Source organism: Nematolebias whitei, chromosome 23 (assembly GCF_014905685.2).
Source record: "Nematolebias whitei isolate Nwh7 chromosome 23, NemWhi1, whole genome shotgun sequence".
NCBI lineage: Eukaryota > Metazoa > Chordata > Actinopteri > Cyprinodontiformes > Rivulidae > Nematolebias > Nematolebias whitei.
In genome coordinates, this window is record NC_056520.1 from 16861652 (window position 1) to 16886892 (window position 25241).

General features: G+C 40.5%; 1 protein-coding gene across 1 annotated transcript in view; it reads right to left on the minus strand.

The window, feature by feature from the left end:
• gpd2 (glycerol-3-phosphate dehydrogenase 2 (mitochondrial)) overlaps positions 1 to 25241 on the minus strand; it is a 45790-nt gene that overhangs the window by 14175 nt on the left and 6374 nt on the right. Inside the window, exons 3-9 of the mRNA XM_037696543.1 lie at positions 20375 to 20546; positions 19363 to 19487; positions 17781 to 17878; positions 17541 to 17704; positions 14825 to 14989; positions 12553 to 12697; positions 12000 to 12193 (exon numbers count right to left, since the gene is read on the minus strand). Of these exons, the coding sequence (XP_037552471.1) occupies positions 12000 to 12193; positions 12553 to 12697; positions 14825 to 14989; positions 17541 to 17704; positions 17781 to 17878; positions 19363 to 19487; positions 20375 to 20546 (1063 nt within the window). The remainder of the gene's footprint in view (positions 1 to 11999; positions 12194 to 12552; positions 12698 to 14824; positions 14990 to 17540; positions 17705 to 17780; positions 17879 to 19362; positions 19488 to 20374; positions 20547 to 25241) is intronic.

The window sequence follows — 25241 nt, forward strand, 5'->3', positions numbered from 1 at the left end:
CAAAACCGAGGTAGATTTGTGTATAAACAAATCAAGACAATCAAGTAGGTTTTAATGATCTAAAAACGAGGTAGATTTGTATGACACAAATCGAGGTAGATACCTGAGAAGGGGCTGAGAAATAAAAAAATTGAGACAAAGTAGGTTTTAAATTAAAAACCCAGGTAGACCTATAAAAATAGGACGAGGTAAGTCTCACTAGGAAGACTGAGGAATAAGGACATAGAAAATGGGATCAGGAAACAGTAAAGCAGAGGATTACATTCCTTGCGGTCCAGAAGCTGACAGGATGCACAAACTGCACGGAGATTTGAGTCTCACTTTTGTTTCTCAGTGGTATTCCAAATTTGATTTTCCCAAAAATGGTTCTTTTGACCTAGCAGAAATTCAAAAATTAGAACAACATTTATTAGGTCAAAAACAAAGAATGTGTAAAATGAAAAAGATTCCACAGGACATGCTCACAGCAATGCATAATCATGAACAGGCGTATAAACTATGGAAAAATCAATCCAAAGCAATTATTCAAAAAATAGCGTCTAAAACATTTCAAATGACTCAGAAAATTGAAAAGTCAACCAAATTGGCTCTAAAAAATGAGACAATGACAAGTTCACAAAATACCCCAGAAGCTAAGTCAGGAAAAGAAACTAGATCGTTAAAGGACAAATTAAACGTATCTCTCCCTTCTCTTTCTTTTCTTTCACATGCACCGGAGTCCTGCGGATCTCTGCCTTCCCACAGTACCTCTTTACCCATCCCTGACTGGCCTCACCGCTCCTCCACCCTACGCACCACCAGTTCCAAGAAAAGACAAAAAGAACAAGAAAAAATTATCTGCCGCCTCTGCATCGTATCCAACACCCACCCCCCGTGTGGGCGCTTGATTCAGATGATGACTTCCAAGGCCATGGTCCCGTTCCAGAAGAGGAGGACGGACCCACTGATGAATCCCCCCTGGGAGAAGGAACGTCATCCACAGTCATTCCACCTCCAGAAGAACAGGCAGCAGACACGAGGATAACCAGACAAAAAGCAAAATTTGAGGAACAGAAAAAACAACTAGAAGAACAATCCGCCACGCTCGAGCGGCAAATTAAAGAACTCAAAGGACAAAGTGCAGCCCATCAACAAAAAAGTCAAGAGGGTAAAAACGACCCTGAGGACAATGACGCAACAGAAGACACCAACGACACGGTTCATACAAACCCTATGTTGGAGGTCGGTGGACCGACTGGCCTTCAAGTGGTATATCGAGCCTGGCCAAAAGCAACCCTGATCGAAATGGAGAGTCAACATCTGCCCGACATAGCCCAAGGAGGAGCTCCTGTTTCCACCGCTGTGACAAACATGGTTGCTGTGGTCCGACCCACTTTGGTAGAACTCAAGCTGATACTGGCCTCTGTATATGGTATTGGCTTCATTAACGCAGTGGGGAATGACCTTTTTGACGATGCTGATGGCCAACGGCTCGCTCATGTCAACTTTGATCACTTAGACAACACTCTCTACAGAAGAAATCTAGAAAAAATCTAGCAGCGGATAGAAGAAGCGTTTCCTCAAACTCCAAGCTTCTCAGTCATCACAGACACCATGCAAAAACCAGATGAAAGTCCACAGGATTTCTCCAACAGATTACTTCCTGTTTTCAGAACACACTCTGGTATCACTGCACCCCTCAATGACTGGCGTAAAACACCCCAACCCTCATCCTTTGAGACCATCTTCTGTCAATACCTGATGAGTGGACTCATACCATCCATCCGCAAAGCTGTTCAGAGCACATACATAGGATGGAAATCTGGCGTCCGCCTGAATGAACTGCTGAAACACGCCAGGCACGCTTGGGACCAACACACCGCTGAGCAGACCACCACACAGAAAAGGAAACAGAAGCAGACTGAGGACGCTCAGCTTACGCTGCTCCAGGCTGCCACACAGCTGACATTGGATGCAACCACTCCCAGACTACCTCAAACACCAAGACCACCACCTCAGCCTGTTCAAGCAAATCAAGGTCAAGATTATCCTGCTGGACCTCAACCCTGTTTCCTGTGTGGAGTTTTGGATCACTGGATCAGAAATTGTCCTCATAAGAAAAATCAATGGCGTGGCAGGAGTCGCCCGCCATATCAACACCACCCATACGGGCCGAGGCATAAACAATACGGCTCAAACCAGCAACAGTCACAAGATGAACAGAACTTTTTCCCGAGCCCACACCGACGAGGTGGACGTGGCTCTGGGCACCTAGGTGGCCGAGGTCAGAGAGGTGGGCACTCCACATGACTAGTGCCGGGAGGTTGAGTCCCAGGACTCCAAACTATAAGTACCAGTACACACACACCTGTTTTTCAGTCAGACACAGGCGAGATCGTTCCTACATATTACAAATACACTCAGGCAGCGTATCTGAAGTTACTTACGCTCACAGTGTTGGTTGAAGACGTCCCTGTTAAATTTCTTGTAGACTCAGGAGCGACACAATCTTTGATCATGAAAAAATGTTTTCCTGACGCTCCTCTCTCAGGCAAAATTGTACATTCCACTGGAGCGTCTGAACAGACTGTTCCTGAGGTTGTCACGGCTCCTTTGAAAACTATAGACCCGTTCGATCAATCATCACATGAACATCAATTTTTGCTGTCAGGCTCCTGCCCAGTAAATTTACTGGCTAGAGATTTGATTCTAAAATTTAGGCTGACACTCAGCTGTGGACCTGAAGGTCTACTTGTGTCAAAACAGGAAGAAAATACTAACACTCGTTTCTCTCGCTCCTGAATTATTGTACATTTTTGAATGGTTGTTAACAGGCCATGCTCAGCAAAACTCTCTGCTCACCATGGCCAGAGATAGACTCCCACCCACAACCTGTTTAATGTCTGAACAGCGTTTACACTGCACTGCTCGTGTGACTTCAGACCCTGCTGATCATTTAGGAGACTCATTTTTGCTGACACCAGACACAGAACTTGTCACTTCGTCCATCTGCTGGACACATGACTGTTGTTTTGTTGACTCTGAATGACAAGGTGACACCTAAAAACACCTTATTTCACAGTGACTGACTCTTTCCCACATGTTTCACTGGCTAAACCATCTGATTCACAGTGGCGTTCTCTGGGTCCTTTAGCACTCAAGAGCACACACTGCCCCAGACTGGGAACCACGTGACAGCTGTTTTTTCTCACTCTCTCTCAACATGTACAGACAAGATTTTTGTCACGTGTTGACAGCACGACCTACAAAGGAAGTGATTGACAATAATGCATGACTAACAATGTCCATGTTGTCTCTGGACAGCCCTGAATTGGCAGAAGTCCCCCCACATCTGTGGGCTCAAACTAAGTATGATGTAGGATTAATTAAAGGCCAGGAGCCCATTGAAATTACACCAAAATCCTCTTACAGACCTAAAATACCTCAGTACCCACTCAAACCTGAGGCAGAAAAGGGAATTACTCCTGTTTTCCACGCTTTGCTGGAAGCTGGAGTAATAGCCCCTTGCCCATCCTCACCTGTCAGAACACTTACTTTTCCTGTAAAGAAAATTAGGCCTCAACCACCAGGTGAGTGGCGGTTTGTTCAAGATTTGAGAGCTGTGAACTCTGCAGTACAGGCTCGTGCCCCCATTGTCCCAAACCCTTATGTGATTTTGTCACAAATCCCATCAGGCTCCACCCATTTCTCCATAATAGATCTGGCAAATGCATTTTTCAGTGTCCCTGTGCATCCAGATAGCCAATTTTGGTTTGCATTTCAGTTTTTGGGGAGATCTTACACGTTCACTCGCCTCTGTCAAGGCTACTGTGAATCATCTACCATTTTTCATCAAGCATTGAATGACAGCCTTGCTGGGTTTAAGAATAATTAATTAGTAGTGAAGCTACAGCAAAGCTGTCCCTGTATCACTACACTGGCCACGCCTTCTGAACAGTCCTGTAAGGAAAACATTGTCCGCTAGCTTCAGTATTTGGCTGAGCAGGGACATAAAGCATCTTTGTCTAAGCTACATTTTTTGCAGACCACTGTTACGTTTCTGGGTCATTGAATCTAAGCAGAGGGTAGGGAGATTGCAGATTCACGTGTTAAAGCCATAGTGAAACTGCCTCGTCCTGAGACTAAAAAACAACTAATGTCCTTCCTAGGACTTTGTGGTTATTGTAGGCATTTTATTCCAAATTATGCCGAGATGGAGTCTCCGCTGCGTACAATTTGTCATGAAAAAGGCCTCCAAATGAGCTCCCACGTGGCCTGGTCAACAGAGGCCCTGCAGGCCTTTGAAAAATTAAAACAGAAGCTACAACAAACACCTACTCTTGGAATTCCAGATCCTACGTGCCCCTTTATCCAGACTGTGGATGAAAGGTGTGGTTGTATGACTTCTGTGTTGCTCCAAAAACATGGTGACAGATTGAAACTGGTAGCCTATTTCTCATCCAAATTGGATCCAGTAGCAGCTGATCTGCCATTCTGCCTGCGCGCCGTGGCAGCAGCTGAGAAAGCGGTCCTTGCGAGTCGAGACATTGTGGGATATTCTGATCTGACCCTTCTCGTTCCCCACGCTGTCACACAAATTTTAAATGAGCAAAAAACTGCTCATCTCTCAACAGCACGCTGGCTGAAGTATCACACAACCCTCTTCGACATGCCAAACATTACAATACAACGTTGCAACGTTTTAAATCCAGCCACACTCCTGCCCACAACTGATGAAGGAACCCCTCATGATTGTATCGCTGAGCTCGAAGTTGTTTGTACACCAAGACCCGACTTGAAACAACACCCACTGGACAGTCCAGATTGGGAACTGTTTGTTGATGGTTCTGCATCACGTGACCCTGAAACAGGCCAGATCAGAAGTGGTTATGCTGTTGTAACACACACACACACAGTTGAGACAAAACCCTTCTCATCATGTTCAGCACAAGCTTGTGAGCTGATTGCTCTCACAAGAGCCTGTGTTTTGTCTGAAGGCAAAACTGTAAATATTTACACTGACAGTTGCTATGCGTTTGGAGTTGTTCATGACTTTTGCAATTTATGGAAACACAGACGTTTCCTACGCTCTGATGGACAGCCCATACTCAACCATAAACTTGTTGCTGATTTGTTAAGTGCCATCACCCTTCCATCTCTGGTGGCAGTCATTAAATGTGCAGCACACACATCTAACACCGACTCTGTCTCCAGAGGAAACACTTTGGCTGACGAGGCTGCAAAACATGCAGCCTGTTCCACTTCAGCACTCACTCTGACACGCGACTCACCAGACCATGACTCATCATTCTCTGTTTCTGACATGCAAAAGCTTGCTAATGCCAGTGAAAAAGCAGAATGGAAAAGACACGGCTGTGTTATATCTGGATTGGTCCAAATGGTAACCCATGTTTACCACAACATTTTTTCCCCTCCTTTGCCGTTTTGACACATGCTTTGGATCATGTGTCAAAGGGAAGAATGCTAAGACAGATTAATGCTGATTGGTTTACAGTAAATTTTTCAAAAACAGCAGCTCAACATTGTGACTCCTGCCTCGTGTGTGCTACTCACAATGTTTCAAAAACAATAAAAACAACAGCTCCAGGAGCTTACAAAACTGTTACAGCACCATTTTAACACATAATGATTGACTTCATTGAACTAACACTAGTTCAAAACAAAAAATATTGCCTGGTCAAAAATGCAACAGCCAGCACAGTTGCAAAAAATTCTACTACAGGAAATAGTGGCAAGATGGGGCATCCCACAGAAAATTTCTAGTGACAACAGCCCACATTTTGCTAATCAAATACTTGAAGAAATGTCCACTACGCTTCACTTTGATCTGACCAAACTGCACGTATCACCCACAGAGTGGAGATGCAGTAGAAAGAGAGAATGGGACATTAAAAAAGCAAACTGACAAAATCTGTGACGAGACAAAACTCAACTGGGTTACATGTTTACCCATTGCACTGATGTATATGCGCATGCGTAGAAGAACTAGAAATAACCTTAGCCCTTTTGAAATCTTGTTTGCAGCACCACCAAACCTGGGAACAGGACCCACAACAAATCCAACTAATGACCTGAAACACTGATCATAACATGCTTGCCTACTGCATTGAATTGACTAACCATTTAAAATCCCTCAGGTCTCAGGTCCAAGGAGGGCTTCCCAGCTCAGCTCAAAAACAACTGCATAACGTAACCCCTGGAGATTTTGTTATGATTAAATCTTTCAGGAGAAAAATGTGGAACTCCCCCAGGTGGACAGGTCCATTCCAGGTGCTTTTGATGACCCACACAGCTGTTAAGGTGGCTGAACAAGTCACCTGGATCCACGTCTCTCACTGCAAGCTGTTTAAAGGAACCACCCCCCCACCCCCCTCATCAGAGGGAGGGCAAAAGGGAGGACCAGGGTAACTAAGTACCTGAAGAGTCACTCAGTGCCAACGGGCAGCTGAGGCAGCGGTCCACTAGACCCAGCCCAAGTCTAGCAGGACTAGGACAGCACACTCACTAGGCAACCGCCTAGGTGAGGCAGCGTCCCCTTTTTCCCCCTCCTCACTTTGTCAGGACAAGTGACCTGACACACACACACAATAACTGAACTGTTGCCTCTCACTAACAGGACATTAACACTCTCACACAGAGTGGCAACACATGCACATCACAAACATTTGCCAGAACTACCGATATAGACTTTTTTCATACACAAAGAGAACTCCGCGGTTTAGAGCTACTAAGGACCCCTTGCCAAGAAGGGCCTCCCAACTTGCTGTTATCCATCCATCTATTCATCCATCTGGTTTGATTCTTGTAATTGTTTAACTCACGTTTGTAACAATGAACCTGTTCCAACATCCTTGGAAAACTACCCTGATGTTTGGGTCCATAATTCTCTTGACAACGGTCATCATTTTCTTGTGTGAACATTTTTGCATGTTCCCAAATGAAGGGCCCTGTACACAGACAAAGGTCACCAGAAGGAGCCTCCCAGAATCTGCTTATCAGAAGTTAATCCTCGACTATGAGATCAACTCAACCATTGCATTCCAGTTTAACCTGTGTGATGTGGTGGTCATGATCAAAGGTATCGAAGCGTCGATCTATATTTGTGTTTAGATATTTCAATGAAGGCGGCTGGTTTCCCTGTTCACACCACTCGCATGCGTAGGGCCCTCCACCAAGCAGGTCTGCAGTATCCAGGAACCCATGAACCAGTCTGTTCCTGGTACACAACCACTGCATACACAGGACTGTGGATACCCCCACGTTCTGGTTTGACTGAGGACACAAAAGCATGGTTGGACAAAGTGAGGTTTCAAAGAGATTACAACCCAGCAAAGAACCCAATCACTCTCTCGTTGAATAAGTTATCTGGCCCTCCACAACATTTTATCTCACAAACAAGGTCAACTTATTATACTTTCTTACTCCAGGCTTACGTAACAGGCACAGATCCAAAGGGAATTATCACAATAAGATTTATTTCCCCACCTCAGTCTCAACCATCCGAGACATCTACACATACCTCGCCTAACGTTACAAATGCAGGAGATAACATACCAGTCATGTCTGTAGATTACACCAAATTCAAACCTGAACAACTAATAGAACGTGCTACTGGCCATGGATATGTGGCTCTCATGGCTAATTGAAGCTGCAAGAGAGGCTCAGCTCAGCAACTGTGTTGCCTGTGCTGCAGCCAGACCAAAATTAGTCACTCAGCCCGCCCCATTGTTTCCTGAAGATACATGGGGTTATAACTGTATGCTAAATTTAACTAGACAAAACCCTGTGATAAATTGCACAACTCTGACCGACATCTACCCACCTAATCATAACAAAACACACCCCGGATCATTTAGACCTAACCAAATACTAGGCGGCTACCACTGTTTAAATTTTACATCTAACAACCCCAATCTAAACTATGGAGAAATATAACAAGATTGGTATAACCTACCTTTAGCTGTGAATACTGACAAAGAAGAAGATCAAACAATTGGATCCTGGGCCAGAGCTGGCCTATACTATTATTGCGGTGACCAAAGATTATCTGTTAAAATTCCCTTCAAAACTAGAGGACTCTGTGCTTTAGTCCGTCTAGTTGCACCCCTAACCCTAGTAGGACACACCATAGCCTCAAACACTCCTAAACGACGTCGACGTTCTACAGATTTCGACCAAACAGACTCAAAAACTTATATAGACGCAATTGGTGTCCCTAGAGGCGTTCCTGATGAGTACAAATTAGCCAATCCTATAGCTGCAGGATTTGAATCTCTAATTCCCTATATCAGTAAACAAAAACGTAGCCAGAATAAATTTTGTTCATTACAATGTTCTGCGTCTGACCAACTTAACTCGCGATGCTGTAGAAGGCCTAGCTGATCAACTTTGCCCCACCTCTAAAATGGCTGTACAAAACAGAATTGCTCTAGACATGCTTCTAGCTGAACAAGGAAGTGTCTGTCACATGATTGGTGATGAATGTTGCACCTTCATCCCCAACAACACAGCCCCTGATGGTAAAGTATCTCGTGCATTGAAAGGCATAAAGGATTTGTCCCAAGAAATGCAAGATGCATCAAGCATAAATGACCCAATCTCAAATTGGTTTGCTAAGATATTTGGACAATGGAAAGGTGTTGTTATGTCCATAATTCTGTCTATAATTGTCGTCATAGCCATCTTTGCAGTTTGTGGCTGTTGCTGCATACCATGCCTTCGCACATTGTCCACACGTATCGTAACTACTGCAATGACCCCTGAACGGCTGGCTGAAACTTATGCCCATATGCTTAAAAACACACCTGAAGACTTAGATCTGAACTTAACTGCAGAATCCACAACGTTTGTCCTGACCAACAAAAATACAATGTTGTAAAAGTTTCTCATTTCTTTGCTTTATTTTAACTTTTCATTAAAAGAATAATTTTGTTTTCTTTGTTTTTGCTTGCTATAATTATGGGGACCTGTCCCCCACAAAAACAGCCTATGCAATTTTCTAACTGAAGTTTATGACGGTCACATGTTAAAACATACACTGAATGCCACCTGTGTCCTGATGTTCTCACCTTATCAGTGTCTGATACTATCTGTATATACCTTGTTATCATCATTGTTATTATTGTTCCAAATGGAACAAAAAGAGGAATTGTGAAGGGCAAAGAATATACTCAAGTATTTTGTATTGTTTTAGTCAAGTCTTATGCATATTATTTAGTTAAGTTGTGATGTTCATCTATTTGAGACCACCCGCATGCCATTTCTTATTGAAACATCTGTTTCTCATCACACCATGGGGCAGGAAGTCAGAAGGGCCTTGTTGAGCATGTGAAGCCATCAGAATATTGGGTCCCAGAAACTGCTTGCACATAAATCACTGCAATAGGGATGCGCCTGACCTGACCAACACGGAACTGTTTGTCTTGGCCCTTAAGGTAAAGGATCCACCATCTGGAACCTGCCCAATGGGGCCAGGAATATTTTAAGATGTGTGGAGGTGTGTAAATGAAGCTGTACTGCTCATGTTTTTTCATAACACACAGAACTCACTGAGCTGCATTTTTGTTCATGTGTTCTCCTTCTGCAGAAGAGAAATAAAGTTTGCTACGTGTTTTTAAACAAAGTTCTCAGTCTTATCAAACTTGTTGTTCAATAAAATTTAGAAAACTCCACAGCTTTAATTCTTGAATGGTGGAAACGTTGATTCAGTGTTCTCACTACCATATTCTTGGGGCAGCTGTGGCTGAGTGGTTAGAGCAATCGTCCTCCAATGCATGAGTTGGGGGTTTGATTCTACCAGCAGTCACATACCAAAGTATCCCTAAGAAAGACACTGAACCCCTCATTGCCTCCGATGTGTGTCCTATCGGTGTATGAATGTGATAAAGCTCTGATTATTCTTTACATAGATCTAGTAGAGTGCTGTATGAATGGATAAATGAGGGCACAGATTGTAGTCTAGACAGTTTTGAGTATCTTGATAAGATATGAAAGCACTGTATAAGTACAGCCCCCTCTATTTTGGGGGGATATTTACCTTCCCAAAAAAATCCCTAATAAGAAACATTAAGAGCTCTTTAAATCCTTCATAAACGTTGGTCGTTTTATATTCTACTTCATCAGATTACTGCTAGTTTTACTACTGCAAATTCTACAGATTATAATCCTGGTAATGCCATTCATCCATTATCTCCCGCTTGTTCCGAAGTCGGGTCGCAGGGGCAGCAGCTTGAGCAGGGAGGCCCACACATCTCTTTCCACAGCCACCTCTTCTAGGAGGACCCAAAGGTGTTCCCAGGCCAACCAAGAGACATAGTCTCTCCAGTGTGTCCTGGCTTTTCCCCAGGGTCTCCTCCCAGTTGAACATGCCCAAAGTACCTCCCTAGGGAGGCGCCCAGGAAGCATCCTTACCAGATGGGCTCCTCTCGATGTGGAGGAGCAGCAGTTCTACTCCGAGTCTCTCCCGGATAAATTAACTTCTCACTCTATCTCTAACAGAGAGTGAGAATGGATGGTTGTTTGTCTCGTCTCTGTGTCCCTGTGATGGACTGGAGCCCTGTCCAGGGTGTCCCCCGCCTCTTGCACAGTGCTTGCTGGGCACCGACGACCCCCGTGACCCAAAATGGAATAAGCGGGTAAAGATAATGGATGGATGGTTTTCACAATTTACTACAATGATTTAACACGATTCTGATGGTGGTAAAAAATAAAATTAGTGGTGCGGGAACACAAAGAGAAATTGCATTTCCTGCGAAAATGCAGTGTGAATGCTTATTGTTGAAAAACAGCTGAAGTTACCTAAAAAAACAAGATGAAATGTAGCTGAAATGGAAGAACAAGCCTAAGTTGGCAGAATAAAGCAGAAAGAACACATAATTGCTGAATTAGGTTTAAATAAGCAGAAATGAGCACAATAATTAGGAAATGAGTTAAAAAAAAAAAAAAAAAAAACTAAGGTTAGCTAAAAATACCTGGAAAGTCAGAAAGAAGCTTAAACTACCAGAAGAAAGTAGGAGCTGAAATGAGAAAAAAAATGGAATTGGCTGAAAGCTAAAATTATCATAAACGGCTAAAAAAGAAGCTGAAATGGCAGAAAAAGCTGAAACTAGCAGAAATAAGCAGAAAGGATCACAAGTTAAAATTAGCATAAATAAGTTAATTAGGCTGAAAGTAGCAGAAATTACCACAAAAATCTTGAATTTATCTGAAAACAGCTGAAATTAGCTAAAAAAATAAATGCTAAAAAGCTAGTTGAAAATATAGCACAAGCTTAAATTAGCAGAAGAAACCAGAAAGAACACGATTGCCCAATTAAGCTGAAAGAAGCAAAAATTAGCACAAAAAAATGGAAATTATCTGAAAACTGCCAAAATAGGCACAAAAAAAAAGAAATCTGAAAAGTAGCTAAAAAGGCAGAAAGAAGCTGAAATTGACAGGGGGGAGTGGAAAGAGCACAATTTTATTGAATTAGGCTGAAAAAAGCTTAGTGCAAAAAAATGTGGATTTAGCTGAAAAAGCTAACGTTAGTATAAAAACAACTAAATAGTGGCTGAAATTGTAGAAAAAGCAGAAACAAGCTGAAAGGAGTGTAACAAGCTGAAATTAGCAGAAAGAAGTTAGAAGAAGGACAAACATGTTGTAGTTAGCAGAAAGAATCTGAAAAGAGTACAAAACAGCTGAAAGTAGCTGAAGTGGAACAAAATGTGAAAGGAGTAGTAAAAGGTTGGGAACAGATCTTAAGATTTGAAGGAGGTAAAATAAGATCAATTCATTTTCTATGAGAAAAAAGTGGTAGAAAAGACTAAATATTTCAAAAAGCTAAAGTTGCACCAATACCAAAAGTCATAGCACCCTTCTCCTGAACGAGTTGAACGTTTTGATTTATGATTTGTTGAAATAGCACAAAAATTCTAGAACGAGAAAAATGCTGAAAACCGTACAAAAGAAAACTGGACGAATGCTTCATAAACATTCACACAATAAAAGGAGTGGACTTGTACCTTCCACATCAGCGCTCAGATAGTTGCGCACCTCCCTCAGGATGAAGTTGATGTCTTCCTCCCCGGGGATAGGGTGGGCCGTTACGTTGGTGGGGGTGTCGGTGGTCCCAGCGATGGTCATGTTCGCCCACGGCAGGAAGAAGATGACGCGGCCGTCGCTTGTGGCTGGATCCAAGAGGCCCATGTTGTCTGGACTGAACGTGACAAGTAACAGAAGCAGTCAGGAGGAGGTGTTGAGGAAAATAAAATAATAAAAGAGGAGGAGAAAAAAAACGAAACGAAGGAGGAAAATTAGAAGGAGGGCAAAAAATTAGGTGGTTGGCATTTCTGTTCAAAGGGCTTGTGCTCCCTCGGGTTTCACTCAATAAGCTGAGCTGAACTTTAAAACCTCCGACTTGGACATAAAAACCCACTCTGCTGCTGTGCTGTATCTTCACCGGAGGAGATTGTCCTCGCATGGAAGCTAAGGTCAGGAGATAGTTTAGCTGCTTTCATATTCACACACCGGGAGGAGAAAACACCCATGAGGCCATGCATAGGAAGCAGCTGGTACCTGTAGTAACCCGGGATGACGATGTGGACTCCAGCGCTGGGCTGGCAGATGTTCATGACTTCCTGCTCGTCCATCTTCCTCAGAGAGTCCGTGAACGGTCCGGTGGCGTTAATCACACACTTGGCCTTCACATAGAACTCCCGCCCTGAAAAACAAAAAAAAGTTTCAAATTCAAAAGCTCAAAAGTTTTCAACTAAAATCATTGAATGACCAAAGAAAGGTGAAGTCGTTTTGGTTAAACCTAACGACAGTTAACGGTGGTGGCCATTTTTAATTGCAATGACTCCAAAAGTAACTCGAGAAATTGCATCTCCTGCGAAAATGCAGTGTGAATGCTTATCGGAAGAACTTGCTGAAAAACAGCTGAAATATGCTTAAAGCATGCTGAAACGTTGCTGAAATTTAAAATAAAAGCCAAAGTAAGCAGAAGAAAGCAGAAAGAACATATATTTGCTGAATTAGGTTTAAATAAGCAAATTTGGAAATCAGCTAAAAAAAAAGCTGAAATGAGAAAAAAAAAACAGCTGAAAAGTAGCTGAAAAGGCAAAAAGAAGCTTAAACTAACAGAAAGAAGTGGAATGAGCTCAAAAAATTTGGAAGTAGCTGAAAAAGCTAAAATTTACATTAAACCGCTAAATACTAGCTGAAATAGCAGATAAAGCTGAAACTAGCAGCAAAAAAACTGAAAGGAGCATAACAAGCTGAAATTAGAAAAAAATAAGTTAATTAGGCTGAAAGTAGCAGAAATTACCAAGAAACGCTTGAATTTATCTGAAAACCTATGTAATTACCTAAAGATTTTTGAAGAAGATAGCTGACAAGGTAAAATAAGCTTAAATTAGTAGAAGGCAAAAAGAACACGTTTTCTGAAAGAAGCAAAGATTAGCACAAAAAGAAAAAAAGCTAAATTTGCAACAAAAAAAAAAGATGTAAGAAGTAGCTTAGAAAGCAGAAAGAAGATTAAATTACAAGAAGGAAATGGAGAGAGCATATTTTTGCTGAATTAGGCTGAAAAAAGTTGAAATGAGTGCAGAAAATGTGGAATCAGCTGAAAAAGCTTAAATTAGCATAAAACAACTAGCGGACTCGCCACCATACATGTCGCACAGCTGTATACCGGTAAGTTGCATTAGTCCAAATATGTCTAATAAAGTGGGAAAAAAACATAAATACGTTGCTTCGCTGTATACATTGCATCTATTACGCGCCACCACTGACCCCCCGGAAATGTGCCAAATAGCAGCCACGGGAGCGTGCACGGGAGGACTTTAACATTTTTACAAGATTAACACTTAAAAACAATTTGTTTGCTCAAAATTATAGTAAAGGTGTGTCTCAGTTGAACTTTTCCTTAATAAATGCACTTTGACGGTCAAATCAGCTGCATTTTCAAAAGCCGATATGCGGAAACATGAACGCGCAGAGGGCGACTCGCTGTCCATTTCTTCAAAATTTAACAAGATAACCACCTAAAATCAATTATTTGTTTGCTCAACATCATAGTAAAGGTGTGTCTCAGTTGAACTTATACTTAATAAATGCACTTCAATGGTCAAATCAGCTGCATTTCGCTGGGGCAGCGCAGTGAAATGAAGCTGATTTGACAGTTGCGCCAGGCGAGCAGGACGAAGGTGGCAGCTGTGGCAAGCCGACTGTGTCATTAATAGCCACTTTTTACCTATTACATTAGACAACGGCATGCCATACTACTCTGCTGCCATCTAGTGGCTGAAAATGGTAGTGTTCAATATTTTCAGTCAGAATGAACGAAAACGGTCATATCTCAGCCAAAAACTGGTTTATAAATATGGGAAAAAAATCCAAAAATACGTTGCTTCGGCATATAAGTCGCAGGGCATGTAAATTATGCAAAAAAAGTGACATATAGGCTGAAAAATTTGGTACCGTTTTACTGCTTTTAGCTCTAGCTACTGTTCTGCTGCTCAAAGTTTTGGCCCTATGTTTGACTTAATTTAGCCTGTTTAGCTGGTTTTAACTATAACACCTTCATTTTAGCTTCTTTAGCCAATTTCAGTTTCAGTTTTCATATTTCAGAAAACAAAACCAAAGCTACACTACTGTGGAAATATTTGTTATTTATAAGAAACCGTATTTATAAAATAAAAACTTGTTTAAAATAAAGTGTGGATAAATCTGGGCACCCTCATAATCAGTAACTGTGGAAACGCAGAGATACTTGGTGGAAACACCGACACCGGGATGCAAAACTCGTTTTTGTTTGGGGCGACCTGCTCACACTCGAGTCCCTCACCAGTGATGACGTCCCTGCAGCGTGCGCCACACACCCTCTCCCTGCCGCTCTGCTGGTCTTGAGTCTTCAACAGCCGGACCACCTCGGTGTAGTTCGCCACGACGGCCCCGTAGCGAGCGGCAGAGAGGGCGATGGCCAGGTTCATACGGGCGTCGTTGTGTTGACCTGAAGACGGAAAACAACAAGCAGAGTGAAAAAAAAGTACTTTTATTATTTACTGCCAAAAAATAAACAAGAGGCAGAGAAACTGAATGCTAAGACAGCTGAAATCTGCTGAAGCTGACACTGAGTTGGCCAAGCTAAAAGACACACAATAGCTAAAGGCCAAAAGTAGCTAAATACTAGCTCAAAGCTAAAAAAAAAAAATAGCACACAGAAAAGCTGAAAGCTCAAAGTGGCAACAATGTAAAAGTAGAAAAAGCCTTGCTAACAATAGCAAAAGGCTGGCTTAAAGCTAAATGTGATAGCTTTTTGCTACCTATATAAGATAAGATAGAACTTTATTGATCCCGCAGGAAATTGTTGTGCCAGAGTTTCAGTACAACAGAGCATACACAAGGAATTACACAAAATATAAAAAATAACAGAGAATATATAAAAATACCAGCAATTAAGATCTAAACAGGTCAGATGCAGACATGTGTGAAATGTTATAATGTGAAAAAAATATCTAAGAACTTAGAGTAGCAAAAGGCTAAAATTAGCAAAAAGCTAGCTACAAATCTAAAGGTAGCATAAGGATAGGTAAAAGTAGCTAAATACTATCTCAAAGCTAAAAGTAGCACACAGAAAAGCTGTAAGCTCAATGTGGCAACAAGCTAAAAGCAGAAAAAGCCTTGCTAAAAATAGCAAAAGGCTGGCTAAATGTGATAGCTTTTTGCTACCTTTACCTAAGAACTTAAGAGTAGCTAAAGGGTAAAATTAGCAAAAAGCTAGATACAAAGCTAAAGGTAGCATAAGGATAAGTAAAAGTAGCTAAAGGTTTGCTAAAGGCTAAAATTAGCAAAGATCTAGCTAAAAAGCTAATGGTGGCATAAAGATAGGTAAAAGTAGCAAAAGGTTAGCTAAAGGCTAAAATGATCGGAATGCTAGATACAAAGCTAAAGGTAGCATAAGGCTAGGTAAAAGTAACAAAAGTTTAACTAAAGGCTGAAATTAGAAAAAACCTAACTACAAAGCTAAAGGTAGCATAAAGCTAGGTAAAAGTAGCAAAAGGTTAGCTAAAGGCTAAAATGATCAAAATGCTAGATACAAAGCTAAAGGGAGCATAAGGATAGGTAAAAGTAATAAAAGGCATGCTAAACCTAAAAAATTGCTAAAGGCTGGCTAAAAAGCAAAAAGTAATGAAACACTATTTAGGAACTAAATATAGCAGAAGTATAGCTGAAAGCTAAAAGTAACAAAAGGCTAATTAAAAGGTAAAAGAAGAAAAAGGCAAACTAAAAACTAAAAGTGGCAATGGGCAAGCTAAAAGGCTAAAAGTATCAAAACACTAGCTTAAAGCTACAAATCGCTAAATGAAGAGATAATCTTAAAGGGGTAGACCGGATGTTATGAAGTGGGGTTCTGCGGCAGGATTAGCTAACAGCTAGTCTGAGCGAGGCAAACACCATCATCTGAAAACAGCTTCAGTTTCAAAACATTTATAATTATTCATAATATAAGCTTTTATATTACCATCAGTTTTGAATTACATGGCCACCCTCCACAAAGGCAAAAGGTGGGGATGGTGTTTAGCCCATGTCTGTCTGTTAGCAAAATATGTCATGAACGACTTAATGGATTTTAATGAAACTCCCAGATCGTAATCACTTGATGAACATCTACAACTGATAGTTCAAGATGGCCGCCACAGGAAACTGACCTAAAAAAAACATAAGCATGTCTATAAATCAGTCCGTTTTATAGATATTGAGCTAAAATCAGGTGTGGTAGTAGCTGAGCATCATCTTCTACATATTCCGATTACATCTCAGCTTTTCTCAGTTTTTTTTTTTATCATTGAGTTTGTGGTAAAAAAATACTTCCTGGTTCCAAACGTAAACCTGACAAAAACTCCACTTTGGTTTTTCAGGAGATAATTTTAGGTTCATGTAAATTATTTTTGCTTTTTTTCATACAAAGAATATGACACGTCCTGCAGAAGCGCTTTTTTTTACTCAGACGACACATTTGTAAACATAAAACCACAAGTTAAAGAAGAAAGACGGCGTTTTTCCGCGGACTTCGGTTACACGAGCAGCATGTTAAATGAAAGCCTGCAGCCGATTCCTTTTGAGACGCCGGCCGCTCGGTTTCCGAGAGGAAAAGCAGGTCAGGTTGTCGGCGGTGGCAGCAGCCGTAACCACGGCAGCAGGAGAGAAAGATGCTGCGTCTCTGCACCGCCGGGAGAGAAGGTCAGATTTCTAAATGTCACGGGCGTGATTCTTCCAAACGGCATAATTGAAGGAAGAAAAAAAAAAAAAAACACCCCGAACCTCCACCGTCTCACCCCCACCTCTTCTCACCGCCCTGAGAGCAGACGATGGAGGAGGGGGAAGGAGATGCTGCTATGCACCGACAAAACGCTCCTTTTCAGCTTGGAGAGCGCGGATTGAACTACTTTAATATGGTTTTAAATCCAACAGGAAATCTGGAGAAATTAAAGCGTTAAATCTCCCGCCGCCTTTCACGTCAAACTGTCTCATGCAATAAAACGAAAGCTTGTGGCTCTCACCATCATAGTAGACAATGGCGGCGACAAGCTTGTCCTTCTTCAGCATGGGGAAAAGCTCCAAGGCCTTGGACTTGCTGAGGACGTAGCTGCTCTTCAGGCACTGGACCCCGGCCACCAAGTCGTACATCTTGATTCCCGCCCAGTAGTAAGGCAGCTGCCACCACCTTCCAATAAACCACGTGAATTAATCAACAACAAATAAACAAAACTCCTCGTGGTTCCCCTCCTCCTGACACTCACTTGTACACAGGAAGCATGATGGGTAACGGCGCCGAAAGGTGTGGCGCAATCTCCAGCAGGTTGGCTCGCTCGTGCAAGGCTTCTTTCACCATCAGGTACTGATTTATGTCAAAAACAAGAATAATTAGAGAAATCGCATTTCCAGCGAAAACGCAGTGTGAATGCTTATTGTAGAAGAACTTGCTGAAAACAGCTGAAAGTAGCTACAAACATGCTGAAATGTAGCTGAAATGGATGAACAAGCTTAATTTAGTTTAAATAAGCAGAAATTAGCACAATTAGTAAATTAGCTTATAAAAAGCTGAAATCAGCAAGAAATAGCTGAAAAGTAGCTGAAACGGCAGAAATAAGCTTAAATTACGAGAAGGAAGTGAAGAAAGCACAGCTGTGCCCATTTAGGCTGAAAGAAGCAGAAATGTGCACAAAAATGTAGAAATTATCAGAAAAAAGCTTAAATTTGCCCAAAAAACAGCTGAATAGTAGCTAAAAAAAGCAGAAAGAAGCTGAAATAACTAAAAGGAAGTGGACAGAGCACAGTTGTGCACAATCAGGCAGAAAGAAGCAGAAATGAGCACAATTAGTAAATTAGCTTAAAAAAAAGGCTGAAATTAGCAAGACATAGTTGAAAATTATCTGAAACGGTAGAAAGAAGCTTAAATTACCAGAAGGAAGTGGAGAGAGCACAGTTGTGCCCAATTAGACTGAAAGAAGCAGAAATGAGCACAAAAAAGTGGAAATTGTCTAAAAAAATAAATAAAAAAGCTGAAATTAGCACAATTAGTAAATTAGCTTATAAAAAGCTGAAATCAGCAAGAAATAGCTGAAAAGTAGCTGAAATGGCAGAAAGAAGCTTAAATGACGAAGGAAGTGGAGAAAGCACAACTGTGTCCATTTAGGCTGAAAGAAGCAGAAATGAGCACAAAAAAGTGGAAATTGTCTAAAAATAAATAAATAAATGAAAAAAAGCTGAAATTAGCAAAAATCAGCTGAAAAGTAACTAAAAAAGCAGAAAGAGGCTTAAATTACCAGAAGGAAGTTAAAAGAGCACAATTTGTGCTGAATTAGACTGAAAAAAGTTGACGAAAGTGCAAAAAAATGTGGAATAAGCTGAAAAAGCTCAAATTAGCATAAAAACTGCTGAATAGTAGCTGAAATAGCAGAAAAAGCTTAAACTTGCCGAAATAAGATGAAATTTGCTGAAATAAGTTAGAAGAGGCATAAAAGATTTTCTAGTTAGAAGAAAGATCCTGAAAAGAGTACAAAACTGCTGAAAAAGCAGCTGATATTAGCTGAAAGTAGATGGAAAAAAGTTTAAATTTGCACAAGGAAGCTGAAGCAGAACAAAATGTAAAAGGAGCGGTTGTAAACAGATCTAAAGATTTGAAGGAGGTAAAATGAGCTCAATTCATTTTCTATGAGACAAAGTGGCAGAAAAGGCTAAATATTTCAAAAAGCTAAAGTTGTATCTATACGAAATATAAACAGGATCACAATAGTGTGAATGATTAGTAAACATTCACACAATAATCAGACCAAATGGCAGTGAACGACTGGACGAAACGATGAGCGGGTGAAAGTGAACCTGTTCGTAGTCCAGCCGCATGATGGCCTTCTGGAGGTAACGGACTCCACCGTGGATCAGCTTCGTGCTTCGGCTGCTGGTGCCCGAAGAGAAGTCGCTTCGCTCCACGAGGGCAGTTTTCAGATCTAACGCAAACATAACAGAAGAGCAGGGACAACGTGAAGTAGCAAAAGGCTGGCTAAAAGCTAAAAGTAGCAGAACAGTGACTAAAAGTAGCAAAGCTATTAGAGTAGCAAAAGGCTAAATTAAAGGAAAAAGTTGGAAAAAAAAAAAAAACCTAAACTAAAATATATAGATAACTTATTTTAAATTTAAGCTTTTTAATATACCGTAAATATTTCTTTATAATTTTACTCAGGACTTTTTTCCCCTCAACAAAAACAGCTCGTTTTGGTTTAAATGTTCTTTAACCCTGAAAACTTCAGCATTTTTTCCCCAAGACATGGTGCATGAAACATTGCTGAAAACAAACAAATGTGAATGTTTTTTCAGTTTGTGTGTCTGTGTAAAATCGATCTAAAACAAAAAAAAATATATATATAAACTTAATAAGACAAAAAAAAAAGGTCTATGTTCTATTTTAAGTGTTTTGTCTTCAGAAAATCGCACAATTCAATTTAAAACGACTATATTGCACATTTTAAAACACAGTATTATCGGTAGGTGTTAATCACCCACCAGCATTAGCGCATCTGTGTCGATTTGTTAATGCTGTTAGCAAAATATCTCAAGAACTAGTGGATCAATGTTAATGAAACACAAAACATGGGCTTAACTAAAGCTTGGCGTGGTAGTAGCTGAGAGTCATTTACAACTGTATTTCTAAGGAGAAAATATTTGTGAATAAAGTAAAATATTTAGAAAAGTTCACAGCGCCCATCGCCTGAACAAGCTGAACCTTTTGATACCTGAGCAGCTAAAATAAAGTGTGCACAAGTAGAAACGGAAAGAAACACAAATGCTCAGAACAATTAAAAACCGAGGATTCAAGCCGAAGACTTGTTGATCTTACTGCGCGTGACGGCGTCTAAGGCACATCCTGCCCCCGTGGCCCCGCCCCCGACCACCAGGACGTCAAACTCCTCGGCGTCTCGCAGCGCCGCGAGCTGGGCCTGCCGAGACGGGAGCTCATCTGTGTATGGGACCTTAAGCTCAGCTTCTGCTGTGACCTGAGCTATTTGGGCCTGAACAGGACATAAAGGAAAGTAGTGAGCTTTCAGCCTGAAACAGAAACTTTTAATACTTTGTGGAGAAAAGTTGTAGTTTCGGTGAAGTTAGATGGAAGAAAGTTGCTTGAAGGGCTTGAAAACATAAGCATGCTGCTAATAAATTATTCTGGCATTATAAAATAAGATATGATGCATCATGATTTGCAGTCATTTCCATACATTATGGATCTGTTGAGTAATGAAATGCTGTAAGAGCTGCTAACTTCTGATACAGTTTCAGGGCTATTCAACTGGCGGTCCGGGGGCCAAATCAGGGCCCACGGATGAGCTCAGTTGGGCCCACCAATGGGTTCATTTGAGAATTAATTTGTCAATGTGCCTCAGTAATAAATTCACATTTCCAGGTGTTGATCTGTTCCAAACATCAGTTTTTTGTGAATTTTGATCCGTTTTTTTGTTTTGTTTTGTTTGTTTTTTTGATACCGAAAAATCTTGGCTTTAATGGAGTGAAGAGATTTGCAAAAACATGTTTTAGATTAAAGTTGGGACTTTTAAAAAACAATAAAATAATTAAACTGTAACTCAAATTTGGAACGGGACTTTTGATGATTTTTCTCGAGGATCTGTGGAAAATTTTGACTTTGTTGTTCCGCTAAGACAATACAACGTCCGGCACCCAAGTAAGCTCACATGATGATACTACCTCCACCATGTTTCAGAAATAAGATCAAGATTTTTAAGCTAGAAAAGTAGCACTTTATTGTCAACAAACTCCGCATTTAAACTACAAATATAAAACAGGTTTCATCTAAACAAGCAGAAAAAGTTCTTTTTCAGAGGTCCATCTTTGTTTTTATACATTTAAAAGAGGGATTCCCAACCATGGTCCTTGAGGAACACCATCCTGCATGGTGCTGTTGCTTCTCCGCTTCAACACATCTAATTTGAATGAACGGATGATTAACAGGCTTCTGCAGAACTTCAGAAAGTACCAGTAATTAAATCACTGAATCAGGTGTGCTAAAGCACAGAAACAACTAAAATATGCAGGATGGTGTTCCTCAAGGACCACAGTTGGGAACCACTGATTTAGATTGTATCTGCTCTAATTCAATAGACAAATTTCACCTTAGTAAATACAAAATTAGCTATAACTAAGTCAATTTTACAAACATTTTTTATAAAATTTTACAGTAGTAGCGGGCAGCTAGCCCCAAGACAAACTCCAAGGGCTAACATGTTGTGTGAGATCTTGTGATGTTGCAAGTTTGACCATAACTGTGTAAAAATTGGATCTTTGTTTAAAATAACTATAAAAAAGTGTAAAATATATTTAATCAGGTTGTTTTATCAAACTTTAGGACTTGATATTTTTGTGGACATAAAAAAAACAACTAAAGGATGGAAGGAAAATATATTTTAAAAATTCCCTTCAATTTTGTGTAACACGTTTGTATTTATAAAACAATTTAAATAAAAAAGTTTTGGGAACTCCATCCCCATATAAACGTGCATTTTTTTTCATTTATTTTAGTCATAAAATAGTTTGAAATTTAAACTATTTTTATATAATGTGCAAATTAAGACGTAAAATGAGAATGTGAGTACAGGATTCCTTCGATACATCGCAGTTAAACTTTCGTGAACTCACTCTTACGCGAGTTTTCAACGTAAGATTGTACACGACACACGATTGGCTGATTAATGGAGTGAGCCGCTCGAGCAGCTCACTCAGGTATAAGACAGACCCCCCCCCACTTCCTTTCTCTTGCTGAGGTTGTCTGTCACAGCAGAGGCAATGGGAAAAGACAAACCCCACCCCCTCCTTTCTCTTTCTCTGCTGTGACAGACAGCCTCAGAAAGAGAAAGGAGGGGGCAGGGGGTGAGGTCTGCCTTTCCCCATTACTACTACTTGGAGTGCAGATATTCAAATTTAGTTTCTGATGGAATAAGTTTCAGTCCATGAGCAGGGATGAACAGATCAGATGAACAAATGTAAGTATCGGAGGAAATGCTTGGGTGGAAAAATAAGAGTGAATCAGTTTAAAAAAAGAGAGTGCCTGAGTGCAGCTCACTCAGGTATGACAGACCACCCGCCCCCTCCTTTCTCTTTCCGAGGCTGTCTGTCACAGCAGAGAAAAAGAAAGGATGGGGCGGGGGGTGAGGTCTGTCTTTCCCAACTGTGTCCCAGAGACACACAACGGGCAGGTGTGCAACAGACATCCTCAGAAAAAGAAAGGAACGGGCGGGGTGAGCCACATGAGCGGCATGGATTGTTTATTTAAAATAATCAAGCGCTAACGTTGTTAAGAACATTGCAAGAGTGTGGGAAGGGTTTTATAAAGCCTTAAAATATATAAATGCTAAAATAAATGTAACGTCCCTATTTCGCGGTTTTTCACGTATCACAGGGGTGTCTGAAACGTAACCCCCACAATAAATGAGGGGACTACTGTAAATCTATTACCGTATTTTTCGCACTATAAGTCACTTTTTTTTGCATAATTTGCATACCCTGCGACTTACATGCTGAAGCGACATATTATGGTTTTTTTTCCCATATTACAGTATAAACCAATTTTTGGCTGAGATATGACTGTTTTCATTCATTCTGACTGAAAATATTGAACACTACCATTTTCAGCAGCTAGATAACAGTGGAGCAGTATGGTATGCCGTTGTATCATGTATTAGGTAAAAGTGGCTATTAATGACACAATCGGCTTGCCATAAGCTGCCACTGTCGTCTGCCTGGAGCAACCATCAAATCAGCTTCATTTCACTGCGCCGCCCCGGTGAAATGCAGCATATTTGATCACTGAAGTGCATTTATTAAGTAAAAGTTCAACTGAGACACACCTTTACTATAAAATCGAGCAAACAAATAATTGTTTTAGGTGGTTATCTTGTTAAATTTCAAATAAATGGACAGCGAGTTGCTCTCTGCGCGTTCATGTTTCCGCAAATTGGCTTTTGATATACAGATGATTTGACTGTCAAAGTGCATTTAAGGAAAAGTTAGAATAAGACACAACTTTGCTATAATTTCGAGCAAACAAATAATTGTTTTTAAGTGTTACTCTTGTTAAATTCTTGTTAAAGTCCTCCCGTGCACGCTCCCGTGGCCGCCATTTGACAGCCAATCGATGGCACAACACTGTCCCACATTTCCGGGTTGTCAGCGGTGACTAGGCCTGTCGTGATAAACAAAAAATCAATTAATCGCATGATAAATGAAAATTAGCAACCTCATTTTCATTTATCAGCTTTATCGTTTCTTCGTGTCTCTCTCTTTCTACTGAAGACACTGGATGACAAAAGTCTCAACTCCGGTGCTCTTCAATGACTTCTCCCTTTCTCTTTAAAATCTGTTTAACCGTCCAAAATCGCATTTTTAGATCGTTAAAAGCAGCTAAGCTGAGAAGCTAAGTTACGAGCTAAGATAACAGGCCAACTTAAGGAAAAAAAACCTCTGTCTTGTCGAAGCTCCAAAATTCACGGTTGAAACCTGTGTCTTTGTGTAAAAAGTTTTTTTTTATTTTTTTAAAGAAGCTGAGAACTTGTTTATTGATTTGTTATTAAATGTTTTGTGTGAAAGATGCTATGCTAAAGAGCTCAAACCACACCGAGCGTCCGCCATTTTGAGAACTGAAGAGAGACAGCTCATGTCACGTCAAGGGTCCTCTCTCCCATTTTTCTTAAAGAGACACGCTGCTCACTCCCTCACTATCCCAGTGAGGGAAAAGTTAACAAGACTTTAACAAGAATTTAACAAGAGTAACACTTAAAAACAATTATTTGTTTGCTCGAAATTATAGCAAAGTTGTGTCTCAGTCTAACTTTTCCTTAATAAATGCACAACTACCCCCAGTATTTCATTGTTTCTGACTTTTGACACAACGTGATCCGATTTAGTATTTCATTGTTTCTAATTATGTTTTCGGTTTTATATTTTTATTCCATGTGCTGTAAATTTATCTTGCTACTTTTTATTTGATGATGTGATATTTTTGTTAAGCACTTTGGTAACAGTTTCTGTTTTAAATGTGCTCTATAAATAAATCTGACTCACTATCCATCCTTCAGTTCAAACAGTCTTATACTGCCATCCGGTGGTCAAAAAGAGGTATTACACTCAAAATAATATTAAACAAAAATTACTTATTATTGTCAAATTTCAAACAATATTATTATTTATCGCAATAATTTCTGAGACAATTATTCGCCCAGCAAAATTTGTTGTTGTGACAGGCCTAGCGGTGACGCGTAATAAACACGACACGTTAGCTGTGACGCATAATCGATGCGACGTATACGGTGAAGCAATGTATTTATGGATTTCTCCACTTTATTAGACATAATTTGGACGGATGAGACTTATAGGGCGGAAAATACGGTAGATATTTTACTGATGATTTTTGTTAATACAGTATTTCTAAAAGAAGCGAGCTTTTACTCTTCAACTTACAACGGGTTCTCTGAAAATATTTTAGCTGGAACAGATTTCCAGCTGTGTGTATAAAGTCTTGCATCACTTTATTGTCCGAGTAAAGCATTGCAGGAGAAGAGAATAAAACTAGTAGCTTAGGAAAAAAAAACAGCTGCAAAGAGTTACTTCATGCCGGCTCACCTTCACAGAAGCACAGAATTAAGCACATTCCAGCCATTAAACATCGCATGTTGATTAGAAACATAATTAATTTAAAGGAA